At 32.9% G+C, this 17337-nt stretch overlaps 1 protein-coding gene across 6 annotated transcripts in view; it reads right to left on the bottom strand.

Moving 5' to 3' along the window:
- Positions 1 to 17337, bottom strand: part of LOC126734802 (inositol hexakisphosphate and diphosphoinositol-pentakisphosphate kinase) — a 61962-nt gene that overhangs the window by 18673 nt on the left and 25952 nt on the right. For 5 of the 6 annotated variants that reach the window (XM_050438544.1, XM_050438542.1, XM_050438541.1 and 2 more), the window contains 7 exons: positions 12413 to 12621; positions 12064 to 12290; positions 11172 to 11423; positions 10875 to 11120; positions 8828 to 9051; positions 8591 to 8766; positions 8445 to 8486 (listed from right to left, as the gene is read on the bottom strand). In XM_050438544.1, coding sequence (XP_050294501.1) covers positions 8445 to 8486; positions 8591 to 8766; positions 8828 to 9051; positions 10875 to 11120; positions 11172 to 11423; positions 12064 to 12290; positions 12413 to 12621 — 1376 coding nt within the window. The remainder of the gene's footprint in view (positions 1 to 8444; positions 8487 to 8590; positions 8767 to 8827; positions 9052 to 10874; positions 11121 to 11171; positions 11424 to 12063; positions 12291 to 12412; positions 12622 to 17337) is intronic. The other variant, XM_050438545.1, reaches the window with a different exon arrangement.

The following is a 17337-nucleotide window of genomic DNA, read 5'->3' as shown; positions in this document are numbered from 1 at the left end:
TTTTTTCCTTTTAAAGAATTCAAAAATTGGTTTAGTCCAATTGAGTCATCTGGCCGACTACTATTGAAGCTCAATTTGACAAGAATGTGACATTTTCCAGGCAATTTTGCTTCTTTATTCCTCATATTATTAATTCGAGTAAGTTCAATTTTAAATGTCTTATTTATTACTAAACACGGCGTCTTCCAACCAGTTAAGTAGTTTATAACTTTACTAAGGACATTGACGTTTATTTCAGACCTTTGATTAGCTTAATACATTTTTTATTCCAGGCAGTTGACGCTCATTTTTCCATGCATTTTCTAAATTGCAAGTTCTAGGCTAATTGGATATCAAACCAGAAATAATAGAGTCAGCAGCTTTTTTAGATCAATAAATGATTTATTCCAGGCAGTTGAAAAAGAATTCATAATTTTATTAATAGATTTAAATGGGGTCTCTAATTTTATTAATAGATTTAAAGGGGGACTCTAATTTTTTAAATATTTAAGACAACTGTTAAAATGTGGTTTATTTGAGGCGATTGAGTGATTTATTAATTCATGAATCTGTCCTTACCCCCTTTAAATCTATTTATTAATAAAATTATGAATTCTTTCTCAACTGCCTGGAATAAATGATTTATTGACCTAAGAAAGCTGCTGACTCTGTTATTTCTGGTTTGATATCTAATAAGCCTAGAACTGGAAATTTAGAAAATGCATGGAAAAAAGCAAAACTTTGGTAGTCTTTCAGTGTTTTATGCTAAGCAGTAATGCAGTATAATCAATTTCTTATTTCAAGGAGTTAAGACTGAATTTATTACACTTTTTAATAAATTTATTGGCGTAATTTGTATTTTATTTAAATTTATTATTTCATGTAGTTAAGTTTTACTAAAAATTTACAGGTTTATTCCAAAACCATTAAGAAGCTTAATTTTTATTCATATAAAATTTAGGCAAATTGAAGACATTGGTCCTCATTACAGGAAATTCAATTTGAATATATTTTTTTCCTATAAGCTACATTTAAAATATTATTCATATGGATAAACCAACTACTACTTACAAACTTATATTTTGGCAAGAATTTTTGCACCGTTTAATATCATGTGTGCTTTCTCAACAACAAATTCCTTAGAAAAGCACAAGTAAAGACAAAGTGTCAATTTAATGATACTTTATTTTATTTCATTTTTGCCTTGGCCATTTTTAAAATACCTACCTATGACTATGTGTTTTTATAAATATATTGTGAGATATGTTTCACTAAATTTACTGTTTCTTTAAATTTAGATGCGAATATTTTAATAATTCTGTTACTCATCATAAATCTTTATTGTGTTAATATTCAGGTAAGTTCAGTAGTTCAGTCCAGGTTCTATTTTTGATTTCTAATGTTTAAGTGACATTTGAGGCTTTTTTTTTATTATTTACAGGTCTGACAATATCCTTAAGGTGAAACATGTCACCATATAACTTATTAAATTTACTGTGATACAGTGGATGTTGTGTTGTTTAATATTATAACTTAAGAATAAGAAAGTTCACTAGGCATAATTATAACCTCATCTCAGTCTGAGATATCCTAAAGAATAGTAATAATAAAATGATGCTTTTTATATGTAATTAGGAACATTGTATAAATCCACTTGATAGAGAATTGAATTGTCATTATTTGGCTTATGGATATACTTCAAGACAGCTACAAATACAACTTAATAAAAACCACCCAAAAACACCATGCAAAGCAACCAATAAAGAGATCAGGATAATAATAATAATAATACGGAGGCGGCGTGATTATATAGAGAGATGTACCACACCCTAGAACAGGATCTGATGCACCTCTCGTCTGAGACAACAGTGAACACCAGTCGCACGGTTTTACCAGACAGATGACTAGAGAGAATTGACAACTTGACTTTGCCCATGCTTAAGCAGTTTTTCTACTTCGCTGCGATCCACTAAATAGAAAAAGTTTTAAATTGAGTTCAGTTTCTATGGGTGAACGGGACATAACCTCTACCTGTAAGGGGGAGGGGGGGTAGTATAATAAAAAAATATAAATAAAAGGTACATTTTATGAACTCAGTTGTATAATTGAATCTTCCTTTTAATTATATATGCGGGGATTCTGTAAAAACCACCAACCAGAAGATTTACCTTATTTCTTATTCCTTAGTTTAATTTTATTTCAATTAAGATGTCAAAGCTAGAATACCTCCTTGGGGCTACTCTCGTTATTACTGCGTCTTCCCTAAGGTTGAACCGAATGTACTTTGGTAATAGAAGAAGCGCAATTTGCATTTAAGAGGTATTTTGAAAATGCTAAGTATACGTTATTTCGAGTGGCTATTATCTCTCAATACGGAGAGTAATTATTTCATAACTTTTTCATTAAATAATGGAGGTTTTACTTGTGGAATACAACACATATTGATTAAAAAATTTCAAATTAAAAGCATTTACTATTTAACTTCATAACAAGAAATAAGAGTTTTCAAAAATATTGTTCCACTTCTACACTTTGCTAGCACGCAATGGGATATTTTGTATGTTGGATGGAAATTGTTAAATATTCTAGTAATATGAATTTTAAATCAACGATATGTAAGGAAATATGCTGGTTATAAAATGTGAACTTACATATATTAATTTGGTTTAAAATAATAAACTTTGTATAATAGGGATTTTTCCATTTCTAGTTAATTCTTCTTGTATTCAAACTAAAATTCTGTTTCCGATAAAAGGTATAACGTAATTGGGATATTATTAAAAGCCTGTTTGTATCTGTGCCATTGAGTGATATTGACAGGAGTGTATTTAGCTCATCCAGAGTCGTTTCTGCAAATTTGCATATTGGCACAAAATTTACTCTTGGATGATTTTATCATTTCTGGAAGGACCATTGAATTTTCTATTATGTGACAATTTCATAAAAAAATATATTTAAATAATGTAAGAACACCTTGAAGTGTTAAAATTTGAATAATTAACGTATTATTATTCTAAATTTGGTGTCCTGAGAATGAGGACGTAACCTGATAATTAACTAGATTTTTTACATAAAGGTCTACTAAAGTAGGTTTTCATTTTATTCTAAATATTTGAGGTAACTCACTGTATCAGATTTTTACAATTATTTATATTAAATTCCGAGCATTTAACGTCAATGTATGTGTTCTAAAGACTTGAAGGACTAGGCCAATAATTTTTCACATCTTTCAGGCATTTAAAGTAATTGTTAATTTGATTCCAGGTATTTGATGTTATTTTTTATGACGTCTAGGAATTTACAATAATATTTCATTTTCGTTCAAGTATTACAAGCTTCTTTCTTAAACGCTTTATTTTTAAATTTGGTTCTTCTCTATTGCAATTATTTTTTTAATTAAATCTTAAATCAAGATGATAGGATTCACTTAACAAATATTCTTAAGATTCTTCTTTACTTATAAAGAAGCTTCACAAAAACTGTTTTTTCCAGACCTTCATTCTATTCTAATTTCAACCTGTTGTACGTCATTTTTGTAATTCTTCCAGATATTTAACATTTTTTAAGACATTAAACTATGTATTTTTTAATTTGACTTAGTGCATTTAACGTCAATGTTTGTGTCTTTTAGAGACTTAAAGTCATTTTTTATTTCATTCCGGGGATTTGCTAGAATTTTCTCACTGAAATTCATTCCAGACATGTGGAGTAATTTTTCTTTCAGGATTTTCTTCTAGGCATTTATAATTTATGTTTTTCAGTTAATTTTTTTATTAATTCTTCGTATCTTTCAGGCTCTTAAAGTAATTGTTGATTTTATTCCAGGCATTTGATATTAGTTTCTATGCCTTTCATCTAAATCCAAGGATTTTAAGCCTCTTTCTGAAATCCTTAGTTTTTTTTTAATTGGGTTCTTCTCTAATGCATTTAATTTTTGTATTTTTCCTTAAATTACCTTACTATCTTCTTCTCCACTTCAAGCCTATTTAAGCCATTGTGAATCCGTTGAACATGTATATAGTAGATATTCAAGTAGTTTGTTTGTCTTGGCAGGTAATTACAATTTACCGCATGCTAGATGGGAGAATGATGATCTTGGTTTGGTGGTTGGTGGTTCTCTGGAGAATGACAGAGAGTCTGTGCTTTCTCTGGCCAACTGCTTTAGCTTCTACAACTTTTATCAGATAAATGGGGTTTTAAATACCAACGGGATTGCCTTGGACCTTGTATTTGATAGCTCAGATTTAATTAGTGTCGAACGTGCAATAGACAAGATTTTTGAGAATAGCTTGCACCATACAGCAATTAGTTTTGACCTTTGTTGTGCAGAAAATTCTGATGATATGATATATGATTTTGGTAAGGGAGATTACGTAGCAATTAACGATTGTCTTGCTGGTATAGACTGGAATCAATTGTTTTTGGGAGAGACATCTGATGTCATAGTTTCAATTTTCTATAATGTGATCTACTCCTCAGGTACAAAAGTTCTTCTTTTCCATGTTGGTTTTCTTCAGAGCTTCGCAGTTTGATCATAAGAAAGAAACAAATTCACAAAAAGTTTAAAATTAGTGGTCAACAGCAGGAATATGATGAATTTGTATTTTTGAGACATCAATGTGAGTACTTACGAGAGTTGTGTTATCAACAATATATTAATAAGGTGGAAATGAATCTCGCTAGCAATCCGAGGTACTTCTGGTTAATGTTGTAAAAATCCGGATTAATTCAATATCCGGACAGTATTGATTCGGATGAATTGAAAATTCGGTTTTTTCATCCGCTCGATGTCTCGCTCGTTCGGCAAATTATGCCATGTTTCGTGCTCGATGCTCGACCGTCCGATAAACGTTTTTTATAGCTGTTTTTCGAATATAAGGTATGCATGCATTATGCAACCCATTAGACATTTCGTTTTTACGCATTTCTACATGATGTTAAAACTAAAATAGCTAATTATGTATGTAATAAATCAAGTGTATTTTAAACGATGCAAAATATCAATACAAAAATGCTTTATTTACAAAAAAACTTTGCTGAAGGTCAAGCGACCCTTAAAAAGTTTGGGCGTTCTCATATTGCCTCTTAAGACACATAAGAGTACAATAAGGATAGATAAAGCAATATTTACACAAGGCGACGCGACGATATTGCCGATTGCCGGGTTATTTGTCCGGACGATTTAATTCGGATTCTCTTAGCCGGTGGAACGTGGAACTTCGTGTCACTTCGTGCAAGCTTTTATTTCATTGTCGGTCGAACGGGCGGCGTATATCAGGACGATTTAGATATCCGGATTGATTCGGAATAATTTGATATTCGGATTGAACGGACGATTAATTAACCGGGCTCTTCGCATCACTACTTCTGGTCATATATTCGAAATAAAAAACCTTGTTTTAGCCTTCCTTCCAAAATGACATACAATAACAGGATTAGTATGAATATCTCGGATACTGCGGATATGTTTGCAAAATACTTTTCATCCGTCTATTCGGATGAGCAAGTCAATGACATACCACCTTTTGATTTTGATAAATCAATTTGTCTGAGCAATTTAACTCTGTCAACGAAGGATGTTTATGAGGTTATTACTTCCTCTAAGAATAAGCTCTGCGCTGGACCAGATGGGATTCCGGCATTCTTCCTAAAAAAATGTGTTTGTGTTCTTACGAAACCAATACTGTTCATTTTTAACAAATCTCTAGGTACTGGTTCTTATCCCACTCTCTGGAAGAGAAGTTTTCTAAAACCCATTTTTAAATCTGGTAGTAGAAATGAAATTTCCAATTATCGGGCTGTGTGTAACCAATCTGAGTTGCCAAAGCTGCTTGACTGCCTGGTCAGTCATAGGATTGCCTGGAGTTTTAAATCTTTATTTAATCCTGAGCAATTTGGATTTATAAAAGGCAGATCTACTGATGCTAATTTGGTGCTGTATGTCAACTACCTCTACCGCTGCTTGGAGAAGGGACTTCAGGTTGGGTATTGTGGGGCCTCTTCTTCAGTGGATCTCGGGATTAATCAGAGGTAGAACCCGGATTGTTAATCTTGGAGGTACATGTTCCTCTGAAATGTTGGTGCCATCTGGGGTGCCACAGGGCTCTCACTCAGGCCCTGTTTTGTTTTGCCTCTTTTTGATTGATTTAGTTTGGAAACTTGAAAATTGTCGTGTTGCTAATGTTTGCTGATGATGTGAAGCTATTTAGGCCTATCACATCCCTCTCCGATGCTGTGCTCCTGCAAAAAGACCTTAATTTGTTCTTTAATTGGTGCCACTTGAATAGAATGTCCCTTAATATCAATAAGTGCCATAAGATTACTTTTTCTAAGCAAAGAAACCCTATTGCTTTTCTTTATAAAATAAACAATGTAGCAATTGGTGTCAAAACAGAGGTTACTGACTTAGGAATATTTATTGACTTCAGATTGTCTTTTAAAAGTCACATCAATCAGGTGCCTGGTGGGGCAATAAAAATGCTGGGTTTTATCCAACGGTCTACAACTGATTTGTCTTTGTTTACTTTTAGATTACTTTACTGCTCTCTTGTTAGGCCCATCTTGGAGTATGGCTCAATTGTGTGGTCCCCGTCATATAACTGCTACATTGAGCAGATTGAAAAAACTCAAAATACATTTTTAAGGGTGACTGCTTTTAGATGTGGTTACAGGAGACAGGAGTATTACTATGAGTGGGTCAGGGATAACCTGTACTTAGCCACATTAGAGTCACGAAGAACATTACTCGACTTATGTTTTATGCATAAGGTTTTAAATGTTACTATAGATTGTCCCGAGTTATTAAACTTAGGGTGCCTTCCAGATTGAATAGACAATCAGACATATTTTCAGTTCCATTCGACCATATCAATTATGGTATTAATGAGCCAATTACACGAATGGCTCGAAGTGCTAATGGTCTGTCAGGACAGATAAGCTTTTTTGACTCTAGGATTACATCTTTTAAGGGGCAGTTAAAGAATATTATTTCATAGGGGCTTTAATTAATTACTCATCTAAACCTTTCATTGATTTATAGATAGTTTTGTATCTGAATATATATGTTTGTATGGGTATGCTATGTAACACTTTTGTAAATGGATTCTGTAAATAAATAAATAAATATTTTTTTTTCATGATAAGATACACTTAACAAATAATCCTACACGGTTCTTTATAAGGCTGAGTGTCACCACAAAACTGTTTTTTTTGAACAACAAATTTAGTCTATTCCACTGTATTTTTGTAATTCTTACAGGCACTTGACATCATTTCTTACATATTCTAGTCATTTCAAACTTATTTTTTTAGGCTTCTACAGTTGCTTTATCCAGATACTCGATGGTTTTGTCTATCTGGATTAGTGACTTAATTTTTTTTTGTAAATTAAAGAAATTATCAAGAGTTCTTCTTCAATTCATGGCACATCCCATAGATTTCATCATTCTAAAGAGGGTTATATGAATAATCAATAATTGGGTCTAAAGTAGTTTAATTAACCTGAATCCAACTAAACCTCCGAAAGCATTAGGTTTTCTTTTATATTATAAGCAACTTTTTGACTTTAAAGATAAGTGGGGGCTTGTACAGAAACCCCGTATATACACATATTCAATATAAACTCAGCTTTTATATCGAATATTACTGGAGATTTTAATTAAAGAAGTTGTTTGTATTCTATGTACTGTAGCCAGCAGAACGTACGTCGAGTAGATAATTTAGAAGATTTCTTTTAAGCCATCTTTATTAACATTACTGATAAATGATAGTTCGTATTAAACCTGGCTTTTGGAGGCCCTTTTATTTATTTATTTTTATATTAGTAATAAGATTAATGATAATGCGGACCTCTGAGCATTTAAACTACCATCTGCAGAGGATTTATTTTTAAAAAGACGTTGTAAAAACTCGATAACGTTTGATATGTTAGCCACAAATAGATTAAGGTTTCTTAAGGAACAGTATTATTACAGTATACAGTATATAACTGTATACGGGTCTTAAAATAGTATAATTAACCTGAATCCAATTAAACCTCCGAAAGCATCAGGTTTTCTTTGTTTTTTATATTATAAGCAACTTTTTGACTTTAAAGAAAGGTGGGGGCTTGTACAGAAACCCCATATATATAAACATATTCAATATAAACTGAGATTTTTGCAAAAAATCAATAAAAGAAATCTATAAGCAGCTAATAATGTATACAAATTTATAGGAAACAATGGAAGCAAAATATGCCTTACACAAACAAAATCAAGTTGTAGCGCTAAATATGGATATCGAGCTGTAATACATGATGAAAAAAACCAGTTTATGCCATATTTGTGTTTAGTTGTATAAATCAAGGATCATTTCGGGGAAACTATAGTGCAAAACCTTGAATAATAACCTGATTAAAAAAAACTCTCAACAAAAAAAAAATACAGACAACAAGTTCGCAAAAAAAAAACACTGATACAGCATACCTGCGTTGTTTACGGCATCCAAGCTTTGATGAAAATTCTCTGCTGCCCAAATAAGAATTATTTAAAATTACACCTTTATTATTATAATGTTGTGTCGATAAAGCTTTAGATATGCTGCCCATTAAACCGATTAACTCTGAACTTACCTTTACCCTTTTGCGGACTTTTATGGTCGTAACTTCTCGCTCTCGGTTCCTGATCGGGGCTTACCGTTCTATTCCCTAAACTCCTGCCGCTGGATTGGGTCGCCTGATTGGCCAATTCCTCGGTGAGGCATTTGGCCAAGTGTAAGGCCTCGTGGCCGCACACCGTATGCGCATTTCTTTTAAAATTAATTATTAAAAAAGGGGAAAATGCTGTTTTAATTTAATAAGGTAAATTACCCTATGGGTATCGGAGCGCTCGACTTTATAAACTTAGTTATCCTGGTGTAGGTGTAATGGGGACTATTGTCTGCAGAGTTGTCCGGCGATGAATTCGGAGTGGTCTCGGTTATTACGGGGTTGCCCACCAACACTTTTTCCTCTTCGATTACCGATATTTTGGCTTCGGTTACCATGGGGTGGCTTTTGTCTTCCGGGGTCGGGGTTGTCGAAGAATTTGGTGTCTACGGTATATAAGATAAACTATTAGTTATGGGGATAGTTTTAGTTTATATTCTTGCAGTTTAGTGTAACTAAATTTAATCGAAAATAGACTGTTAAGATTGATTCAATTTTTTGGGAACTGTGGAGCCTTATAGGGGAAAATCTTGCTTCAAATCTGCTTGACAATGAAACATTTTGGGTGTTTTGTTTTTTTAAGTCCAGTGTCTAAATCAATTTTATTTTTTTTATTTATTTCAAATCACATAACAATTAAAAACACTGTACTGCTGTCAAAAAAAACATGCATTAGGATTAGGTACAATAGTCTCTTAAAAAGTAGGTTTCCAGCTTTACTAACAAATCCGTTTGCAAAGGCTTTTGTATGTTACACTGTTTGGTTCGAAACATTATAATATTTATTTTTTCTTTGTTTAAATTTAACTTATTGGTATTAAACCAGTATGTGATCATATCAAAGAATTCATCTGTTTTATTTAATAAATCTTTTTAATGATTTACCAGTAATAATAATATTAGTGTCTTCAGCATATTTAACAATCTTCTGGCTAGGTGAATTTATTAGGAGATCAAGACCATTAGTAAATATTATGAATAATGCCGGACCAAGTATGCTGCCTTGTGCAATTCCTGTATCGTTAAATACATGTTTAGAATAACCTGTTTTCCCATTTTTTGATATTTTTACTAGTTGTTTTCTGTTATTAATGTAGGACCTAAACTACTCTATTACATTTCGGTCCGATTTAGGTCCGGCGATTGCGAAGGCCACTCTAGGTATTCAACGGTTTTCTCTAAAAACCAATTTTTTACCAAGCGGAATGAGTGTTTGGGATCATTATCTTATTGATATCTCCACCAAAGAGGCATTTTTTCTTCAGCATAAAGTAACATGGTATCCTGTAATATGTATATCAATCCATTTTCCACTTATTTTTACCCTCGGACCCGTCGCAGTCCTTGAAAAGCATCTCAGACCATAATACTACTACTCCCATGCCTTACAACAGGTTTTTTTTAAAGGATGTATCACTTAAAAGCGCCTCTTGCAGAGAGACTTTTGAGAAACGGTGTTTATAATCGAGATGCATTCCTAATTGCTAATTCCACTTACATCACACGCACATTTGTGTTGCAATTCTGGATATTTGAAAATAAATGTTTTGAATTAAAATTGAATTCGAATATTATAGCACATGTATGAAGTATTTTTTTTTATTATTCTTTATATTTACGTAAAACCTACTTATATCTTAAAATTTGTCCCACAGATTTTTGGTATGCCTATTAGTTTTAATTAAATTAAGTGCAACAGGATTTTTATTTAAGAACGTGACACTGTTGAACACAGCATGAAAAAAACGTTGAAATTGTAACTTGTTGAAATGAAAGCTTTTTATAGAATTGTCTTTATTCATTTGTTCAGTTTTGACATTTAAGTTTATCACGTACAAAAAAAGTGTTTTGGTAAGTAATTAATTTTTTGTTAATAACATTCAACTTGTAAGAGATTTCAGCAACTTTCTACCCCTAAATACATTACTTGATCATTAAGTACAGTGTTGTTATCCGATTTATTTTGCCCAATCGGAGCTCATTTAAACATCGGCTGTTTAAAAAAAAAATTGATTATTACGTATCTTCCCAAATATTCAATCAACGCTATAAATAAAAAGAATGCCTTGTAGTAAGTAGATCCTTTATTAGCATCCTTTACAAGCCATTACCCATTTTTCTAGGGTAAAGAATTCCGAAGTTATTCCTAGTTTTATGTGGCCATACAAAAGCCAGAAATCCTTTAAAAAATCGTTGATTGTCCACTTACCGAATTCTTACTGGCAGCAGATTCGTTCCTGGAATGGGGCCTAAAGCCGGGCCCCGGTGGAAGATTCTTCTGCACACAACAATTCACCCCGGGACTAAAGTGCAATTCAATATGAAACCTTTCCTCGCTACATGGGTCCTTCGTAGGGTCTTCGTACAACATTATCACAATTTGGGACATGTAGTTCAACTCTGATACCATCGAAACATATTCCATGGCACGTCTCCATTGTTCGTCTTTTACCATCTGAAATGTCATCAATAGAGAATTCGATCGAATAAACGTTAATATAATTACATCCAAGAGCCCTCCGTGCCTTAAAACGGTTATCAACGAGTGTATATGACTCTCGCTGGTGAAATATAAACGGGTTCTAACGTGTCTGCCTGGACTAGACACCCCGTGGGAATATCTCGGGTTCAGTCGGTTCACCGTTTCTTCTCCGGGTTCTTCGATGTTTCTCTGTAGGTCCGCTTTGATTTTTTTTAATAGCGGGGTGCAAATGCCTTGGGAGATTGTTAGTTTCTCTTGGGCGGTTAAACCATATTCCTGTCGAGCAAAAAAAAAACATACGCCAATTAATTATTCCACTATATTTTGCCCAGCAACTTCTTTAAAATGTGACTAAAAAATATGATCCTAAGTTAGAAATTTGCTTAAGTAGAGCCATTTTGGTTTCGGCGATATTTTTTCACTAATTTTTTTCAGTTTTTGGTAGAAAATTTCGAAGGCACTTAAATGGAGTTTATGCTCAATAAAAACGGACATTTTGCCCGCCAAGATGCAACTAAATTCGAGGTTTTTGAAACAAATTAAAAATTATATATTATATAAGAAAAACATATACAGGGTGGAATTTTTAACTGGAATAAATTCAGTATTAGGGAGTCTATTTAATTATTGAAAAAAAAGGAACACGGATCCCGTTATTTTCAGTTTGGCACATTTTTTTGGTCTCTTTATAAAATTTACCCTCTTGAGGGTAGAAACCACTCCCAACTTTTTTTTTCAAATGTGAAGGCATGTTTTGTGATAGCTCGTTAGAAAGGGAATAAAAAAAGGAAGACCTATTATTTACTTTCGCATTTTAATAAGCTAGGAAGCTAGAAAAAACTAAAAATCGAATTGAAGAGAACTGCGATTTACAAGTTCAATACTATACTATTATAATAATTAATACTTAATTTACCTGTGGTATAACAATATCAGCCAAATACTTGGCATAAATATAAAGTTCCTCCGCTTGCTCGAACTGAATGGTGTGCTGATTATGCTGCAAATCGTACTTAATACAATCGTAAATATCCGGAATTTTACTGATATCAAACGTCTTGTTTTTCGTGTAAAAATCCTTCTCGATTTTACCCCATCTCCTGTACATCAAGTCCCATGACTCCCCATGGTACAGTATCGCCTCTAAAAATCCATTTCGCCCGAAATTAACATTTAAAAATTAAATTTTCAAAAAAATATATAGTGCTCAGTACCTACGTGCCTTTCAGTTTAAGAAAACTATCAAAAGAACACATTAAACGAACCTTTGGTCTTACCGTCTTCTTTTTTCACTTGAACGATCTCCATGAGGGATTTTATCAGTTCGTGCACGTGCTTGCAGCACTTGTAAGGGTTTTTCACGAAATCCATCGCCTCGTTTATACTGACCGAGTTACACGGATTGATTTTTTCCCTGTCTACCGGCGTAAACTCTCGATCCGCTTTCATTAGCTCGTGTAGTCTCGCTTTACACCTAAGAAGTTCAAATTCTAGTACAAATTTTATTAATCAACTTGGGTCTGTTAAAATAATAAATAATTTACAAATTCTTACTAGTTATACATAGTTTGACATGCACCTAGACGCGTTAACATCCATCCGTTTGTGCATAAAGTAAGTTATAAGAAAAATTTAATATGTAAACTAACTAAAATATAACTTGATCTACACTATCAATAGCAACTGCAGAAAGTTAACAAGATTCGAACAACCCTATAAAGATTCAAAAAATACTAGTTTATCTTTTTTTTTCTTTAAACTAATTTTCCTTATTAAAAAAAATTAATTCCCTACAGCTTCTACTAAATTTTTTAATACTATGAACAGCTCTCAAATTTTGAAGCCAGGTATGCTAAAAATCTGTGCCTTATTGTTTTTTTAATATTTGGTATTTTCAAGTGCCCGTTTACATAATTCCTGCTAGAGTAAGAGTGATTAACATAATTTTTAAGATTATTTGATTTATGCGTATAGAGGCATGTTGACAAAATATTGAATATTAATAAAGGGTGTTCCATAATTAGTGGGACAAACGTAAAGGAGTTGTAGAGGGCCTCAAAATAAACAAGTTTGCGCCAAAAACTCCTATCCGAAAACGATTAGGTTTTGAGATAGGACAGGGTGATAAAATTTTAAGAAAAAAATCTTATGTTTCTTACAAATTCCACATTAAAAGCAAGTAATTTTTTTTCTTTCTTTTCCTACATTCTAGCGAGAAATAAATTTCGAACAATGGATTTTATTTTTTTATGCGAAAACGGTACGTCGGAAAATAACAGCGCCAAGATACGAAATTTACTCTAATTTAAGTGAGGGTTTGAAAAATATTTTTTTTATTTGAAGAAAAAACGGTGGCATACCATTTTAAGAGTTCATTAGGTTCTAGACCACATGGATAACACTAACACTCAGGATTATCATATACAGTAGTGGCCAAAAGAAGATAGAAAGTATTATTTTCGTATAATTGTTTAAAGATTTACCCACAGGTCCCCTCGATTTTAAATTATTGTTATTTGTAAGGCGGTCTATAAAAAGAGACTAATACATTTCAGTTAAATATTTTCAGATCAGATAAAGCAATAATATAAATATAGCTGGTCAAAAGTATATAGACAAAAACAATTTTGGGATTATTTTCTTGTCTAGATATTTATAAAATAAAATTAGTATAGTATTGCTTCTCTTTAACTCAAGGTGCAACATGCCACGCGGAATTAGATTCTCTCTTGATTTAAGACAACGCATTATTAATGCGTTAAACCCGCGCGATATGCGGGTGATCGTCAAATTGATATTGCTCGTAGATTTGATGTTAAAAAAAAAGCTGTTTGGGCAATTATCAAAAGATATGAAAGGACAGGATCATTACAGCCAAAAAATAAATCTGGTCGACCAAAAAGAATTGACATTAGAGCTGTACGCAAATTAAAACAAATTAGCCAGAATAACCCTTTCATGACTTCTCGTCAAATTCAGATAGAATTACAGGCTCTAGGGATTTGTAATGTGTCCTCAAGGACTGTAAGACGAAGTTTGGTAGAAGAGAATCTATTTGCACGTAGCCCAGCAAAAAACCCATTGCTTTCACAAAAGAATCGCTTAGCCCGATTGGAATTTGCCCCTCAGCATATACACTGGACAAAGCATGAATGGAAACGTGTTTGGAGCGACGAATCGAAGTTTAATTTATTTAATTCCGATGGAATTCATTATGTTAGACGTCCTTCTGGCCAGCGTTTGAATCCCAAGCACACAAAACCCACAGTTAAGCATGGAGGTGGATCAGTGATGGTTTGGGGTTGCTTCTCAGGTTATGGAATGGACCCGTTACATCGCATAGAGGCCATAACGGACAGGTTTATGTACAGGGATATTCTCAGAGATGTTATGTTGCCCTATGTCGAAGACAATTTACCATTGAGATTCCAATTCTAGCAAGATAATGACCCGGAGGAATGCTTCTCCAAAATTATGAAGCAATTTTTCGAAGAAGAAAAAATAACGGTTTTAAAATGGACATCCCAGTCACCCGATCTTAATCCCATCGAAAATTTATGGGAAATTGTAGATCGTGATATTAGGGATACAAACTATTCAAATAAAGTGAATTATTCGATAATTATTTATAGTGTGAATTATTCGAACGGTTGCAACAGAAATGGAAAAATATTGGTTTTAAACTCATAGACAATCTTATTGAATCAATGCCACGTAGATGTCAGGCTGTAATAGACAATAATGGGTATTTTACAAAATACTAATATTGTAGATGGTTTAGTTTGTAATTTAAAAAAAATATTTCGGAAAAAAAAAAGTATTGGTTATTTTTTAAATTTGTCTATCTACTTTTGGCCATTACTGTAGCTGGTTGGTAATAGGTGTGTGTTATTAGGCCGTCGTCCCACCAAAGATACACGACAGCGACGCCACATCGCCTCGATGTCGCCAGCGTGTATCTTTCGTGTCGAACCCATGTTTTCAAATTATTTTGTTCCCACCAACGCTCCGCCGAAGACACATCCAAAAGCGTGTCGCCGTCGTGTTGCCGGGAGACTGGACGTGTCAGTTGCGAAGCAACATTCAAGCTGTGTGTCTTGGCGTTTTTTTTTCATTTATCAAAGCGTTGTTTTTTTTGTTTATTATGGCACAACAAAATGCTGAACTAGATTTTAATTCAAAATTAGTAGATGCTGTAGAAAAAAATGCTTGTTTATATAATTATAAGCTATCAGAATATTCGCGAAAAGATTTGACTGAAAAAGCTTGGACAGCAGTAGCCAAGGAAGTAAACAGCGCAGGTAATTCAGGCTTTCACGATAAAAGAAACAAAAGTTATATATTTATACACAGCCCAAATTTTTTTTTAAGAAAAGTTTTTTTGCAGGCTGCCCTGTATAAGCAATTTTTGTATCAAAAAATCCGCAATAAAAATAAAAATCGGGCATTTTTTCGATTTAAAAAAATTATAGATCCCAAATTTTAATTTTTGGATTGTTCTTTTTATCGTATTTTGTAAAAAATTAAAATTACAAAGGTTCTAAACATTAATGGTATATTTCCATTGCCAAGGTAGAGGTACTTGTAGAAAGTACTGAGATAAATATTCTCTTAAGTTTTGTGCATTCGACCTCTCATTCCCAAATAGCATCTGTTGTTTCAAAGATAATTTTTGCTATGGTGCTTTGTCCTGTTGTAAAATAAAAGTGGAGTGAATTAAACGTACATCCCGAGGCAAGATATCTGAAAAAAAAACAAAGAAAAAACTCAGGTTATGTGATAGGTACAATAAAATTTAAAAAAAAGTATTTAAAAAAATAACATAAATAATTATATGTTGCATAATTTTTATTTTCTTGCAGTAAGCACCTGTAAACAAAAATGAAAAAATGTACGATCAGCGTTTGTGAGGAATTTAAAATCACCTCCCAGTGGATCATCGGCTAAATCTAAAAAGCCATACTATTTAAATGAGAGTATGCAATTTATAGTGCCATTTGTAAAGACGAATGCTCCGGACTCTGATTCACAAGGGAATATACCATCACCAGTTGCCAGAGATTCGGAAAATCTCGAAAGTGAAAATGAATCTGAATTCGAAAATACGGAGATCCAAAATGAAATTGCAGTGGAAGATACTGAACCTGATATGACGAAACAAATAGAACCACAGCTTAGAACAAAGGGCACTAAAAAACAGCTATAAATAAAGCTAAAAAACGGAAATCAGAGGCACTTGATCCCGATAAAGCATTTGTAGAGTTTTGTGAAAGTCGTAAAAACAGAGATGAAACCAAGGACCCAAATAAAATGTTTTTATTAAGTTTTTTACCAGAAGTAAACCAGATGAACCCTCAACAAACCAGACGATTTAAAAGAGACGTATTTGGTCTTATTGACAACATTTTAGATAATACGTCTTCAGGTACAACATCCAATGCTAATCATGGACAATCGGGTACATTCTACACTAGTACAGCGCCATCCACATCATCATCTCTTCACAACTACAGTATAAATTCCTGGATGAACGGAAGTACTGACAATGAATGGTATAGCAGAAGCACAAGCGTCACACCTTTAGCTTCCCCTACCGGTATCCAGGTCGAAAATCGGTGGCCAAACCACACTAGCACAACACATTCGCAAGAGTTCCAGAATCCAACCGGAAATCGAGTTTAAAATAAGTGGCTTTAATTAAATTTCAACACATTTACGTGTTTTACCAAATTAAATACTTTAACTTTGTAATAACCGTAATAAAAAGATTAAAGTTTAGTCTATATTATTATTTATATTTTCTTTAACAGCTCTTATCGTTGATCGTTGATGAATAATTAGAAATGGCATGTTTCCCCATTAAATAAGTACGTTATAGTGCCAAAAAAATTTTGCAAAAAAAATTTTTAAATCTTTTTACCCCATACCTATTTGTTTTTCTTTAAATTACATTATTATAAGAACGTACATTTATAAAAAAAAATAGCAGAAAATTTGTTTGGCACTAAAACGTAATGGATCAACTGCACGTTAAAAATCATGTTATTAACTTACCTTAGCGTAATTAACAGCCGTTCTTCAACACACACTTTTTCGATAATTTGTATCTTTTTTTTGAATGTAAGGTCTAACTTTTTCGACCAATTCTAAAAAGAGCTCCTTTGACATTCGGTAAAAAGATTTAAATTTT

This window comes from Anthonomus grandis, chromosome 4, assembly GCF_022605725.1.
Source record: "Anthonomus grandis grandis chromosome 4, icAntGran1.3, whole genome shotgun sequence".
NCBI lineage: Eukaryota > Metazoa > Arthropoda > Insecta > Coleoptera > Curculionidae > Anthonomus > Anthonomus grandis.
This window is presented reverse-complemented; position numbering and strand designations above follow the sequence as displayed.